Below are 16016 nucleotides of genomic sequence, written 5' to 3' on the forward strand. Positions count from 1 at the left end.
TTGCCAAATTAACAGTTACACAAACATTTCCCTTTTTAAGCATGAGACACTTAATTCTAAAACTAATGCATTATCATGTAATCCAGACCCATTCAACCTAGTTCAATTCCTTGTTAAATAAGTAACAATTGAGTTGATTTAAATTCATGCATTAACAATTAGTAAGTATGCAATTAACATTGTAGACAATGTAGACAATTTACCGTCGTTCAGGAGGAATTTCATAAAGCTCTCTAATGTCTTGACCAGATGTCTGCATAGCTCTGAAGAATGCCAGCTGACTCTCTTGGCTTGCAAAGTCCACCTATCACAAACAAATGATTATATCATGTTAAATTTAATATTTTATTTTAAAAAAATGCCATATTCAACAATATTGTTCACCTTAATCTTGCTGCCTCCAATCTTCCACCCTTTGGTCTCTCTCACAGCAGCCTGAGCAAAATCTGTGTTGTTGTAGAAGATGAGGGCCATCCCTTTCATTCTGTCAAATAAAACCTAAAAAAAAAAAATGTTTTTTAATTAAAAAAATATATTAAAAAAAAAAGCCCATTTGAGGAGTTTAAAAAAAAAAAAAAAAAAAAACACACAAAAAAAAAAAAAACAGCAACACACGTGAGGAATACATAGCTTACCTTGACAACATGTCCATAACGACAGAAATGCCGTGAGAGGTAATGCTCTGTGATATTGGTTGTCAGCCCATCAAGCCAAACACACGCCGTAGGCATACTTTTCCCAAAACCAAGCTAAAAAAAAAAAAGACAATATAAATATTACATAAAAGTAAGCATTTCACTGACAAACACACAACAAAGCAACTAATTTGTTGAATATTACCTTTAGTCTGTTACTGCCAAGATATTCGCCATCCATCTTTTTAATGGCCTTGCAAACACTGGCAATATCAGAATACTGAACAAATGCATACTGAGGAATTCCATTCATTTTCTTGATGTCAATGTCCTTGGGGAGAATTAAAAAATAATAATTTACAGGCCACACAAATACAAACTGAATAAATGTTTACAGTAAGATGGTATCTTACGACAATTTCTCCAAAGCGTTGAAAATTTTCAAAAAGTTGTTCACGGCTGGTTGTCTTCTCAAGGTTGCCAATAAATAATGTTCTCGTGGCTTTTGGGTGGAATTCATCTATCCTGCCATCCAGGGGCCTGAACTCATTCTCACTCTCCGTTTCTAAGAAAATAAATGTCAGTAATATGAAAAATTATGGTGCAAATTTTCTTTAGCATTAGCACAAAAATGTAACCTACGGACAAATTATGTACAACAGCTATGATCAGAAGCATAATTGAGTCCTTATTATTATTGTACTATATTATTTGGTGGTCTACGCTTGTGCTCTATCATACTGAGAAAGGGATGCACAAGTGGTCGGCTTTAGCCTTACAGATGAACTGAGCAATTAATCAGCATTTTTTTGTGTAGGCGTGAACACACCAAATGAATGCAGACCTACAGTGTTATACTGATTGTATTCACTTTCAATTAAAATTAAAGTATATATGAGAATAGTCCCCCTCCTTGAGCCGTCACCTTATTGTGGTGGAGGGGTTTGTGTGTCCCAAAGATCCTAGGAGCTAAGTTGTCTGGGGCTTTATTCCCCTGGCAGGGTCACCCATGGCAAACAGGTCCTAGGTGAGGGACCAGACAAAGCACGGCTCAAAGACCCCTTATGATGACGACAAAAAATGGACTCAGGTTTTCCTTGCCCAGACGCGGGTCACCAGGGACCCCTCTGGAGCCAGGCCTGGAGGTGGGGCTACAAGGCGAGCGCAAATGGGGCCCGGCCGGACACAGCCCGAAAGGGTAACGTGGGTCCCCTTTCCCATGGGCTCACCACCTGTGGGAGAGGCCATAGGGGTTGGGTGCAATGCGAGCTGGGCGCTGGATGGTCCATAACGAACACCATGTTCAAGCATAAGGGTGTCCACACGTGCACTTGGTACCAGGACACCCTAGGTCGCAGTTTGATGATCGACTTTGTGGTCGTGTCATCAGACTTGCGGGCGCATGTCTTGGACACTCGGGTGAAGAGAGCGGCGGCGCTGTCAACTGATCACCACATGGTAGCGAGTTGGTTCCGATGGTGGGGGAAGATGCCAGTGCGATGTGGCAGGCCCAAACGTATTGTGAGGGTCTGCTGGGAACATCTGGCGGAATCCCCTGTCAGAAGGAGTTTCAACTCCCACCTCCGGCAGAACTTTGCTCATGTTCCGGGGGAGGCGGGGGACATATTGTCCGAGTGGACCATGCGCCGCGATTGCTGAGGCGGCCGACCAGAGCTGTGGCCGTAAGGTGGTTGGTGCCTGTCGTGGCGGCAATCCCCGAACCCGTTGGTGGACACCAATGGTGAGGGATGCCGTCAAGCTGAAGAAGGAGTCCTATCGGGCCTTTTTGGCCTGTGAGACTCCTGAGGCAGCTGATGGGTAGCGGCTGGCCAAGCGGAATGCAGCTTTGGTGGTCGCTGAAGCAAATACTTGGGCATGGCAGGAGATCGGGATCCCCCCGGAAGAGCTGAATGAAGTGGCTGGGAAGAGGGCGTCCCTGCTAAAGCTACTACCCCCGCGACCTGACCTCGGATAAGGGGTAGAAAATGGATGGATGGCTGGATGAAAATAGTCACACATTCCTCTCTCCCGTTGGGAGTCAGTGAAAAATAAATAAATAAATAACAGTCCCCCTGAGAACCACAACAAAAAAAAGTGCACGCCCTGTACTCAGAGACATTTTGGAATATTTTCCCTCTTTCTAGGGGGTGTTGAAAATAATAATTTATATATTGGGATGCAGACGAACTATTAAGCAGCGATGTGGTGGCAGACCATACTCGATTAAAAGGTGATGACAATGCTTATTGCTTTCAGCTAGCGGCATAAAAATTCTTGTGGACTGCCTATGCTGGGTCTCAATGATAGTCTCACCCACAGCATTATAGCTCTGCTCTCATCTAAATTAAATAATTCGTCACATACAAGTCCACAAGCTGAAAGTTAATGAAAGTCCACACGTTTTAAAGGTGGATATATGGACACGATTTGCAGTTCACAAACAGACAGGGAAACAAAAACTGGATAAGTCACCTGTGGTGTAAAGCCTTTCACAAAAGTAATTAATTAGGTCAGGAACCACGAATTTAAGGAATCACAATAGCCGTTTCCACCCTGAATTGATAAATATACAGGTCAACGAAAATGCACAGCCAAGAAATGACATGAGGCTGTCAACAATATCACCTATCTCAGACAAAGGTAAGAAAATAACCCAGGATGTGGGAGCGTTTATGGAAAGGGATTTGCACAGTAGACAACGCAGGGTTTCAACTCGGCTTTACACCGATCTGATTGATATCGGTCGATAATTAGCATTTTATGCTTATCGGCTTTAATGTCAAAATTCGCCAATCCATAAAGACAAAAATGTAAAGACATAAATTTACTCCACATCGCCGTCGTGTACAGTATATTCAAATCCAAAAGCTAGTTTATTTTTAGCCTTGTTGCGTGTCTTTTGATGTAGTACTGTAAATATCTGACCACCAATGTAGTTAGTTTTTTTTTTTTAAAACACGGCGGTGTGGGACAGACAAGACGTAATGCTCGGCTCAGACTACAAGACAAATTTTTTTTTTCACGATTGCACTGTCAGACTAATGCAAAAAAATCTTGTATTCCGATACCACCATATCCCATCTTTTACGATCACTGGGCTTCATCTTATCAACTCAAACGCGACTGGATACACTCGTTCCCATGGTGACAACTATAATGGATTGCGTCGTGTGTTTGTTAGAACAAAATGGGGGAAAACGTGTGTTGGTGGTCACTGGTGCTCAGGAGAGGACTTTCATTCAAGGATTGCTTGAGGTATGTTCACGTACTTTTAATACGATACGGCTTGCAAGCAGGTAAAACGTCATGTAGCCTAGCACTAACTGTTGTAAGGGAACATGCAGGCGTTCTGTCGAATCATGCTCTAATGTTTAGGTGTGTGTGAAGTAATTTAATTACAATAAATTAATTTAATAACAGTAAGTTAGCACCCATTATTTCTGTCATGTTGTAATATTGGTTTGACCTGACTGATTAGAATACATATGACTAGAGCAGTGATTTACAACCTTTATGGAGCCAAGGCACATATTTTACAATTGAAAAATCACACAGCACACCAACAAACAAAAATGTCACAAAAAGTGGATGCATTAATTACTGTATGTACTTCCTGGCATCGAATAGAAGACCATTCATTTGTTCTGTCTGTCACTATGCCTCACTGGCATAAAAAGATGAACAAAGATACATTATTTATTGTAAATATAATTTTTGAGCAATAAGTACACAAGTATATACAGTAAATGAACAAGTCATTTAAATAGACACATTGCTCCATCTTGTGATCGGCCCCAAAGATCCTTATCGTGTAAAGCCTAGTTTCAACACTTGCCGCTATATAAGACTCCTCAGTGCAGCTATTCTACAAAAAAAAAAAAAAAAAAAAGTGATACACCTTTATAATAATAGTAACAACATTAATGTGATGTAACAATGTCATATCACAGCCAGAGATGTGGTCATTGTTATTCCCACTTAAAACACAGTGTCATTCAGTTGGTATTATTATTATTATTATTATTATTATTATTAATAACAGTGATTTGCATTTTTAGGTAGTGCTCCATGCTCTTATTCTATATAGCTTTTATTTACAATACTGCATCACTGTAGTATGCTTTTTTTATTTTTATTTTTTTTGGTTTAAACTTGACTCTAGAGCTGCGTGATTATGGCCAAAATCACAATTATTCTGATCAATGTAATCACGATTATTAAACACGACATATTTATTCCACGACTTTAAAATGTGTAAGAGTTTTCAGTTCAAAATGATTCTTAAAATTTTTTTTTTTTTTTAAATGATAATTTTAAAAAATGCCCAAAAAATTATACTTTAGCAAGGGCTACTTAAATAAATGTGCTATTACAATCAAGAATTGCAACTTAATCGAGGCAAATACAGTTAATGCATAAAACGCAATAAAATTAGGCTGTAAGCACCGACTTTTTATTAGAAAATCCCCGTCAATATAGTGAATTGTCAAGTACGAAGCGTCTCCATTGTTCTGCTTGAGCACTGGTCAGTTGTGCATGGTCACAAACTGTAAAGACCTCGTCAGTTGTGATGTCCCTCTCTATTCTGGCTTTTTTTCCGTGACACAGTGCCTCTCTACCAACGTGCTACGAGTACCAACTTTAAAATATAAACTTCATATATTACTACATTGGACATTAATGCCAATTTAGGCTTTTATTTTGAAGTGGACACCTGAGTGCACAGAACTTAATGAAGCCCTAACTATGCACTCGCCCCCTGGTGGCTGGATGACTACATGGCGGTTACTGCTGCAAAAGAAGGACTTTTGCTAAGCAGCAGTACCCGCATTTCAAATGTTTAAAAAATACATCCATCCATCCATCTTCTGAGCCGCTTATCCTCACTAGGGTCGCGGGCGTGCTGGAGCCTATCCCAGCTGTCATCGGGCAGGAGGCGGGGTACACCCTGAACTGGTTGCCAGCCAATCGCAGGGCACATACAAACAGACAACCATTCGCACTCACATGCACACCTACGGGCAATTTAGAGTCTCCAATTTATGCATGTTTTTTGGGATGTGGGAGGAAACCGGAGTGCCCGGAGAAAACCCACGCAGGCACGGGGAGAACATGCAAACTCCACACAGTCGGGGCCGGGGATTGAACCCGGGTCCTCAGAACTGTGAGGCTGACGCTCTAACCAGTCGGCTACCGTGCCGCCTTAAAAAATACAAAAAAAAAAAACAAAAGATGATCAGGCTCATTTAATTGTGGTGGCTAAAATTGTGATCGTGATTAAATTATGATTAATTGTGCAGCCTTCAAGTGGACGATTTCTGTTAATGCTATGGTTGTTGTGAACATGCTGTCAAATTCTTTAACTCAAACAGACATGCAAACACCAAAGGCATGAAAAGAAATCCCCCGGGCTCCTGCAGAGATTTTTTTTAAATTTTAACATAAGCAATTTGGAAGACTGAAGAATACAATAAGGAAAAATAAATTTTCTTCACGCAGAAAAACATTTACACGGCTCAAGTACATGTTGATGTACAAATTTATTTTTTATTTTTCACTATTACCAATTTGAAAGGCTAATTCCAAATGCAGCCTTCAGGAAAATATTAAGTATAGTATTTTTCTGTTTTTCTGAATATGAAGTTAGTTAATTCTGTGTTGTGACATAATCCCTAACATCGCTCCGTGGCTTAATATATTTAACATTAACATCCGTAAACTGATAAGATAATTGTAGGCGCGTTCCCTAATTAATACAAGATGTACTAGCGAACGAGCTTTTATTGCCGATGTTACGCGTGCTTCGCTGTTCCGCTGGGACCCCAACCAGGGCCACGACCCGCAGCACCTCAATGCGAAAATACAAAAGACCAGTGCAACAAATACAACACTGGCTGATCTGATGAGCAAAAATGTTGCTTAAATGTAAGAGTAGCAATAGAGGATGACCACTCCAGACGTGGGTAGAGTAGCCAAATACTGTACTCAAGTAAGAGTACTGTTACTTGATAATAATGTGACTCAAGTAAAAAGTAGTCCTCCCAAAAATGACTTAAGAGTAAAAAGTACACAGTGAAATAATTACTCAAGTACTGAGTAAATAGTGAGTAACTTCAGATTTTTTTAACCACAGCATGACCATTAAAATTAAAATGTGAATGTGCAAATTCTGAAGTTGCTCTGTGCGTGCGTGTGTGTGTATGCACACCTAAAACTACAACAAAACATCTACAATTTACTGCACGGTGTTTTTCTCAAGTTATAATGGGCTGAAATATCCATGTTTGGTCAGACAGTGCCAGACAAATACTACAATACATGAAAGCTGTTGTTTTTGTTCATCTAAATGTAAACGAGTAGTGCGCCGTTGCCTTCGTAGTAACGACGACCTTCCCAACATGGTGGCCACGCAGTCATGACGATCAGCAGGGCTGGCTTAACTGGGGTTAATACCCATACCCGGGAAGCCCAATAGAAGACGTCGTGTGAGGTCATGTGACTTTCTTGTGTCATTTGATTGGTGAACTATACTTAAACCTCACAAGCGCTAAAATTAAATTGGAGCAAACAGCGCCCAATACGAAAGTCGAAGTCGCATTCTCGCACACAAAACAGTTAAGCAATAATTGATAAATAAAAGTAGAGAGCGACATTTAGATCATTGTAACCGAGTAATAATACCGTTATTCCTTAACAGCAGAAGCAGCGTAAGTGTTTTTTTCTGGTCTCGTCCACTCCTGTGACTTATCCAAAGCAGGTCCCGACCGCACAGGCGGAACCTCAGGCCGATGCGCTCGCATGTTAATCCGCCGTGGAGTAATATTCAGAAATTACATCCGTGTGTGGATGGTGGATGTGTGGAATAGATCTAGCTGCCAGCATTCAAGGAGTACGAAACTGCCTATGACGACAGCGACACCCACTCCCCAGGAAAAACTCATCGGCTCTATACTATTCAAGTAAATAGCCTATTATGAGTTCAAAATGACGAATTTTGCCAAAAGGCAACTGAGTTGCATTTATGCTTTAAAACAAAACAGTAGTAGGCCTAATACAGAACAAAGTAATAAAGAAAATGTATGTGACGTGTGATAGAATCATTGACATACCGTGTAATTGTAATCCAATTCAATTGTGACACCAATGAAGATTCACACCTCTACCTCTTTCATTTAGCTATATAAGGTGGTCAAAATTGTAAGTAGAATAAATAGACTTTAGGAAATTGACTTTTCTGTGACTGGTGTTGTCCGTATGAGTCATCTGTTTTTTGCTGTTTCACAAGGACGAGCCCCTAATAAAATTGTAGACTACTAAATTGGTTTCCCACGCTAACCACAGACTGGCTAGCTGCCATATGCTTGTGTCTTGTGATCGAGTAGTTTTTTTTCCTCTTTCTTTCTGGGGGTAACATTTTTACATTGCACCGTCCCTCCAGGAATTTGCATTGCCGCAATCGCAACAATTCACACAAATTCAACCAATCACCTTACAATTTCATCACAAATTCATTGTGTTTGGTATGAAGGCATGAGCGAGTCAAGCACCTCCCAACAAGGCCTTGATTAGTTCCTGTTTTTTTAAACGATGTGAGCGGTGCACATTTATTCATTGACTCTCCATTCCATTCCATTTTCAATAGCGATTATACTCATTCGGGTTGTGGGTGTACTGGAGCATATCCCAGCTGCCTGGGCAAGAGGCAGGCTAAGCTCAGGATTGCTGGCCAATCACAGGGCAGTCAATATTTAAAACATTTAAAGATTGTTTTACTGTTTTTAATGCACATTATTATTAGAATTGTCAATTTCTGTTTATTCCTGTATGACTAATGCTAAAATACTAAAAACAATGCCTCGAAACAGGGAACTGTTTTATGATGGCAGGTTTGGACACAGGAACCAATTATCTCCAAATATAGTTGATCACAATGTCAAATTTTGAACTCCCACTATTTGCGGAGAATAGCGAAAATCTGCCAATAAATGTTAAATTACATATGGAAGCCACAAGATGGTGGCAAAGCATGTCAATCGGAGAGGGTCACAAAGCATGAACATCATGCTTCTAACATGTACACACTCAAGAACCCATGTTACATATAGTTTCGCCTAACTTGGCCTAAACACAGCATCAAAACCAGTGAACTCCGTAACGGCATCGCCATCTAGAAAAGCCAGTTTGTGTTGTCACTGCGCGGCTCTAACAGTTTCGGGTCAGTAAACAGCTACACATTCTAGCACTAACTGCTAAGTTACCATAATGACCTACGATGCGGCGGAGTTTTGCATCAGCACAGGCCGCCCCGGGGAAGTCAGCACCAGTGATGACTACTGAACTTCGCTATTCATTGTTTTACACTAGAATGCACTGCTGGAGTAATTATTAATTATCATAATCTGAATTTTAATATATAGAAATGCACATTGAATGTATATTAAATATACAGAATGTGAAGGTACCACAGATTGTTTAGCTGCATGCTTACCTGTAAACTGTATACTATTCTGTAATTTTTAATGTTTGAAGAGGTTTGTGAGTGTTTGAAATGCAATTAACATATTTTGGGATCATATTTTGTGGTATACTTGGTTTAAACTAATATAAGCAATTATAAACACTTTTAGAAGCGTATCAATTATTTGCGTAAATTCGCTATTCGCTGTCAGGCTCGGTTCATAATTCTGGCGAATAGCGGGGGTCCACTATAGATACACATACATACATACAGTCATGGCTGTCAATTCTTTTTTCTTTTGTATGAAATAGTAATAGTAAAACAGTTTGTGAGATGGACAGCAACAATATACAATAAAAATGTAATCAAAACTCTGTATTTTAGATGACAACACTTACCAGGACCATTCCATGCCGTTACTTCAATCAGCATACCAAAGAACAGTTTTCCTTTAGGGACGCTAAGAGCTTTCTCTTGATCCTCTTGCTGTCTGAAGAACACCAAACCATAGCGATCTTCTGATGTCCCATGGATCTGCACGGAGGTCACTTTACCATGTTTTTTGAACTCATGGAAGAGTCCGTCTTTTAAGCTTGTGTCTGAAGAGATAAATTATCAAATGTTATAAGTCTGTGTAATCATAAATATAATGCCAATCTTACTGATAAAGTACATGCCCTCTGACACCAACATTGTCTATATATTATGTTTAATAGCAATCGTTATCCCTCAAAACACCCATCATCACCATTTACAGTAAAAGGATAGCTTAAGCCCAGTCTATTTTGTGAAACTTCAACATCAGGGACAAAGCGCACCTGTCGATCGCGCTGGTAGGTTTTGTACTTTAATCCCAAAGCTTCTACGTGGCTCATCGGAGTCAAGCACCATTGACGACTGAGGTGGCGCATGTGCAGCTGACGACTGAACAGAACGCGCTCGTGATCCGTCACTTGAACTGCTGTGGGAATCGCTGTAGTCAAAAGGGTACATTATGACACATTTGCTAGTCTGAAAGGGAAATTATGTTAACATGAAGATGCTGAAGACATGACGTATAAACACAGTCTCAATCCCACCCAAGAAAATTGTCCCACCTGCCGCTGCCTGTACTGCTGGTGCTGCTCACGGAATCAGAGCTTGACGATCTGCTGCGGGATTGAGATCGTGGGACTCTTCCAGGGGACAGAGGTGCTCGTTTAGGGGAATGAGCAGTTTTGGCGGTCTGTCCAGTTGTCCGCTGGGGAGAAGGGTGTAGAGACTGTGAGGAATGAGACGATCGGCTCCGACGGTGATGGTATGTTCTATCAACACGCCGTCCTCTGTCATCTCTATAGAGGTCGCGACGTGTCGCAGTCGCAAGAGAGAAGGGGTCTCGAATTCTAGAGTCAAAATGAGGGTCTGGTGCCTCAAAGCTTCCGCTGATGGCACTGCTCCCTGGACCGGCAGCAGCAAACAAAGATCGCTCCCTGTAATAGTCTGCGTTGTAGTGCCGCTGTCTGTCGAAAGTGCCACTGCGCTCATGGTGTCCATACGGGCTGTGGTCATATGCACGTTCACGGGCTTCTGAGCTACTGCAAAATGACAAGAGGATAGAGAGGGAAACGGGTCAATAGGATTCGTGACATGCTGCTTTGCATTCTATAGTACATATGGTCACCAGCCAATGAAAATCAACTATTGCCAAATTGTCGCTATTTTATCTGAAAAACGTAAAACGATTGTTCTGCATTTCATAAAAAAAATCTTCAACGCTTTTCATTGGACAGCAACGGGGCAGCACGTTGACAGAGTGTTAGGTATATTCTCCTCATAATCTTAGTTAAGGGGTTCGAATCCAGGCTTCTGCCTTTCTGTATGGAGTTTGCAAGTTCTCCCTATGCTTGTGTGTATTTCTCTGGGTACATTACCTCCCGCATTCCTAAAACATTTCCTGGTTTAATTGACGACTCGAAATTGTCCATCAGTTTGAACATCAGCGTTAATGGTTTTTTTATTTCCTATATGCGCACTGTTTGGGTGGGGACCAGCGTACCCCGCCTCCCACCCAAAGTCAGGGATTGGCTCCAGATCACCCGCAATCTTAATGAGGATAAGAATTACATAAAATGGATGGACAGCAAAAACATAAAAGCGTTATAGCAGGACGGGTAATATTATAAAAACACAGTCATTAACGATGAATATGATACCCCTTAATATTTTAAGGGGTAGTGAAACGTTTGACATATAGTTTCAGGTTGCACGACAATGGTGGGTAAAACTGTCAATTTAATTTGTATGGGGAATTCAACTTCAAATTCAAATTATTTTCCTCTTTCGGTGAACCCATAGCTGATGTATATCTAACGTGTTCCCTGTGAAACCCTAAATAGTTATAAAATTAATCCATCTGTTTTATATAACGCTTGTCCCCCTTCGAGTCGTGGGTGAGCTGGACAGCCTACCCCAGATACTTTGAGCAAAAGGGTGAGGAGAGCCCTGCACTGGTCGCCAATCAACTGCAGGGCAGGCGTCGACAAACAATTCATGTTTTTGTAATGTGGGAGGAAACCGGAATATCTGGACCAAACCCACACTAGCGTGGGCCTGAGCAGAGACTTGAACGTCTCCACTGTGAGGCTATCCCTAATTCCATTGTGCTGCATATATAAAATGACATAATATACATAAACATGTTTCACGAGATTTATAGAATAAGAATTATCCTGTCAGGTGTATCTAAAAGTGATGCAATTGCAGACACACAAGGGAAGATGAATAAGCATAGGACAGAGCAATACCAACCTTTTTGGAAAGAAGTTACTGTAACTAATCCAAATAAAATCTAGGTGGTGAGAATGCGAGAGCCAGAATGAAAAATCAACAGGAAAAATCTGTTATTCTAATGTGCCAAAAATGGGCCTCTTCGATCAGACTGCAAGTAATCTTCAATTACTGTGGAGCATGAGGCCATCAGATAATCCACTATTAGGCAATGGAATTTCCTTCACGGGATGAGGGGAGGAAAAAAGAAAAATACAACAACCACAGAATTAATGGATTTCTGAACATGTAGAACAGAAAAAAAAAAAAAACATCGGAACATAAAGCTCATAAAAAATAAAAAATAAAGATGATGAACTTCAGGATAATTCAGCCAAATCCACGTCGCCTAAACAGAGCATCCAAATGGATGATCTAAGCAAAAAATATTTGCAAGAATTCCACTTCAAAGGAGTCAGAAAGGTATTCCTTGGCTTTGTCATAGTATTACATAATATGTAAAATGGCACAGATTCTGTAGACATTTCTACTCCATAATTACAAGATATAAAATCCCAGGTGTTGGATATGGCATAATTCCACACTCCATGGATCGTATCCGATGTGCCTGCTGGCGGGCTTGATGTTGTGGTATTACTTCGGAAACGTTGTCTTCGGATCTCTTAACTGCAGATCAGGCAACCTCACACAGCTACATCCACACACAAGTAATCCAACTGAATGGCAGCTACCCCAATCCATACTAGGATGCAAGTGAGTACATCCATACATCCAGTAATGTATGTCCAATAGTGCAGTCTTCTGGCATCTTCTTGTCCAGGAATAGCTCCACAAACCTCCGTGGATAGCAGCTGGGATCATCCGTGTTCTTATGAAGTCTTCTTGGTATAGCTTCCATATTTGGCAGGAAATGTAGCTACTCTATTTCAGCTTGTGCTAGAATTGTTATCAACTTCAAAAATAAAAAAGGTGCTTAATATGTTGACCTTAGCTTGTGTAATGATTACATTCCAGATCCAGAACAGGCTGTATCCATGGAGTCAAAAATGGTTGGGGAAAAAAAAGGAAAAAAAATAGTAATCCAGCTATCAACAGTTGCCAAGATGGACAAAAGGATAACCAGATGTTGGTAGTCCTAAAAAATGTTATTATAAAATACCGAATACCTGTGACTCCACCATGACAGGAATTTACTTCCAGTTTTTGGTCTCAGGTCGAAATAAAAAGTTAGATCCATGTTCTGGAAAAATGGCTTTAAAACATCCAAAAGCTCCCAGGCAGGGGTAGTTTCCAATAAAATAAATCCAGAACTCGCCAGGATATTCCTCATAGGTGTAATATCCATAAACAGACCTTGAATTAAAGTAACCTTAAGAAATCATAATGTGTGGTTAATTTAATTAATCCCATGGGCATGGCAAGTCAATTATGATGAAAAGTGGAACGATCCCTAGATAACCTTTGTGAGACCCCCATGAGGCATACATCCCTTTGGAATAAACCCAACTAATGTGATTAGGCGTTACACCTATCTCATACCGAGCTTTCCACAGATTGGAGACCATGTCCACTTACCCATCTATTCTCCGTTCATAACGTCCCTCTCTGGTGTGAATGGACACAGGGGGGCCAAACACAGGTCCAACTGTTCCCCTAGAGAATCCTGTTACGTCTCGACTGCTCGAGGGGGAGCTGTCATCAAGGCCCCGTACAGCACTTGGGACTGACCCCGGTTCATTGTAGTCAGTCCGAAGGTCCCTATCACCCATCTTGTTGACGGCATTGTGAGCCTTCTGAGCACTTTTGATGTCCACAAAATCCACAAAGGCTGCGACGCCACCCTCTGACCCGCGCTTCCGCAGGACCTTAACGCTCTCCACGCGTCCATACCTGCGAGAATGGATGAAATCAAATGGAACTGATTACCTCAGGGTAACAGTCTAACAAATACCTCATGCAAACACAACACGCAGGAAATATTACTGAAACTGAAATCAAATGGGTGAATAAAAACAAAGCAGCTGCATAGTAAGTAGTCAAGCATCCTACATTATCAAACAGGAAGTAAAAAAAAAAAAAAAAAGAAAAAAAAAAGACTAAGGAATTTCTAAGGAAATAATAAGGAATAAGGAAAGAACACTGAAGAAATTGGGATTATATCCATTTAATGCAATAGTTACAACAACTATAATAAGAAACACAATCAAACAAACGTGCTGTAGTAGTAGCTTCTAAAATGGGGATGTTTGTTGTGTTGCAGTCTTGCAGACGCGTTGGTTGAGTTCCCTTTCCCCCCCCCCCCCACACGATAACGAAATGTTGAGTTTACCTTTTCCAAGAGACAGAAGACTGCCTCGCTCTCGTTTTAGCCGAGTTACAATCTATGAAAAATCTAGATCGAGAAGATTGATAAAGGGCGCTTACGCAGCCTAACAAACAGCTAATATTTGAAGATGGGCCCAGTCGGCTCGCTGATTTTTCCTCTAATTCGGGCTGGATTGTTTTCTTAACACACGACTGCAACACCCTGGCGGAAAAAGAATTATTTTCTACAGGTTAAAAAAAACAACAACAACAAAGTTGCAGTTAAAGTTAATTTTATGTTAAGTGTTGGACCGTCAAACGCGTGCAACCGTGTGTCTTTTGACGAGCATTAAAACGTATCGACCTGCCACAAAATGGTTGGCTGGGTGGTAGCACGGTGGCTAGCGCCTTGCTTGACGGTATTAGCAAAAATTGGCTAATTCGGCAAATATCGTTCTTAGAAATCGCGACTTTATGTAGTCGAACCCGAGCCGGACTGTGAAAAGCCCCCACTCACTAGCTTCGTCCAAAGTTCACACATGCTAACGTTAGCGGGGTTAGCATTGACGGTGGACTAGCCACCGACAGCTAAGTGTTGTGTATGGCGCGCTACTCCGCCAGCACAGAATCCCCTCTTGCGTAACCTACCGTTTAAAATGCTCCACAATTTTCTCCTCTCGGACGTGTTCGGGTAAATTTCCCACCCAAAGGTGTCTGGTTTCCCGAACCATCTTGCGATATCCTCTCCCCCTTCACACACATATGATCGGGCGCGTTTCGAATCCCAGCCGGCCGAAGCGTCCGTCGGGACGAAATGAACAACGACGTTATCTATTCCGAGGAGACGCGGGCCTGCTCGGCCGCTGCTCTTGTAGCTTTAGCCGATGCGTCCTCCAGCCAGCCACGAGAGCGCGCTTTGGGGGTGCGAGCTGCGCGCTCACAAACTGCGCGCGCCTATTGGGGAGGGACGACGCGATTCCGCTAACTGTTGTTTCGTAGCTTGAATGGCACACTGTGGAAAACCGCCCTTTGACCCCCACCCCCAGTACACGCAAACACACAAACAGATGAAGCACATATTATTTATTCAACTCGTCAAGGTACGACCCTGGTCCAGCAGGAAGCCGCATACCTGCATCCCTTTGCTCCTCTTCTTATGTTTCAAAATCGCGTACCTGATGGCTTTGAAATTTTCCACATTTGCTGTCATTCCGCAAGACCCCCTCCCCTATTATCGCTTCTATGGAAAGCAACTACACGAGGGGGTGCAAATTCCCCATTCAAACGGCAATGATTGACATGTCATGCATTATACAACAGAAAACCATTTCACGTAGCACTTTTCTGTTTATTTTGGGGTGTGCCTCTTTCACACACTACCTAAAGTAATGGTTTCATTAAGTACGACATAAATCAACAATAAATGTGACATCTAAACAAGGTTTACATTCCAAGAACCACTGTTAACATAAACAGAAACGACAACGACATTTCACGTAACAATAAGGACGTTAATTCTTGCACCCCCACCGCAAAAAATACAATAAAATCCACATTGCATTGTGGGAATCGCGTGGCTTGACGTCACGTATGCTTGTTTTCAGCTAGGTTTGTTAGCGACCACGCAAATAGTTACACGGTGGGCCTGCTCTGCGCTGGCTGTGTGTGCTGTACATTACAGTCTGTTTTAATCAGTGTAGTGTTCTCAAGAATCAGCCTTGTATTTCTTTTCTATTCACTTTATTTAGCAATCGATCAGCACTGAGCGAGCATCTTTTCGACATTGAACTAGATTCTTCTTCGTGTCCTATTCGTTGCCTCTTTTTGGTGTAATATTTTTATATAGTGCCCTC

At 41.4% G+C, this 16016-nt stretch overlaps 1 protein-coding gene across 2 annotated transcripts in view; it reads right to left on the bottom strand.

Annotated features, from left to right (window-relative positions):
* The window catches only part of si:ch1073-335m2.2 (msx2-interacting protein), a 26720-nt gene extending 11641 nt beyond the window's left edge, over positions 1–15079 (bottom strand). For both annotated transcript variants that reach the window (XR_009769337.1, XM_061688246.1), the window contains exons 1-10: positions 14812–15079; positions 13435–13749; positions 10191–10667; positions 9912–10066; positions 9492–9692; positions 1049–1200; positions 841–966; positions 636–749; positions 385–498; positions 204–304 (exon numbers count right to left, since the gene is read on the bottom strand). Coding sequence is in view for 1 of the 2 variants with exons in the window: in XM_061688246.1 (XP_061544230.1) it covers positions 204–304; positions 385–498; positions 636–749; positions 841–966; positions 1049–1200; positions 9492–9692; positions 9912–10066; positions 10191–10667; positions 13435–13749; positions 14812–14894 (1838 nt within the window). In the remaining variant the exon portion in view is untranslated. The remainder of the gene's footprint in view (positions 1–203; positions 305–384; positions 499–635; positions 750–840; positions 967–1048; positions 1201–9491; positions 9693–9911; positions 10067–10190; positions 10668–13434; positions 13750–14811) is intronic.
* Positions 15080–16016: the final 937 nt, after the last annotated feature.

The sequence above is a fragment of the Phycodurus eques genome, chromosome 10, assembly GCF_024500275.1.
Source record: "Phycodurus eques isolate BA_2022a chromosome 10, UOR_Pequ_1.1, whole genome shotgun sequence".
Classification (NCBI taxonomy): Eukaryota; Metazoa; Chordata; class Actinopteri; order Syngnathiformes; family Syngnathidae; genus Phycodurus; species Phycodurus eques.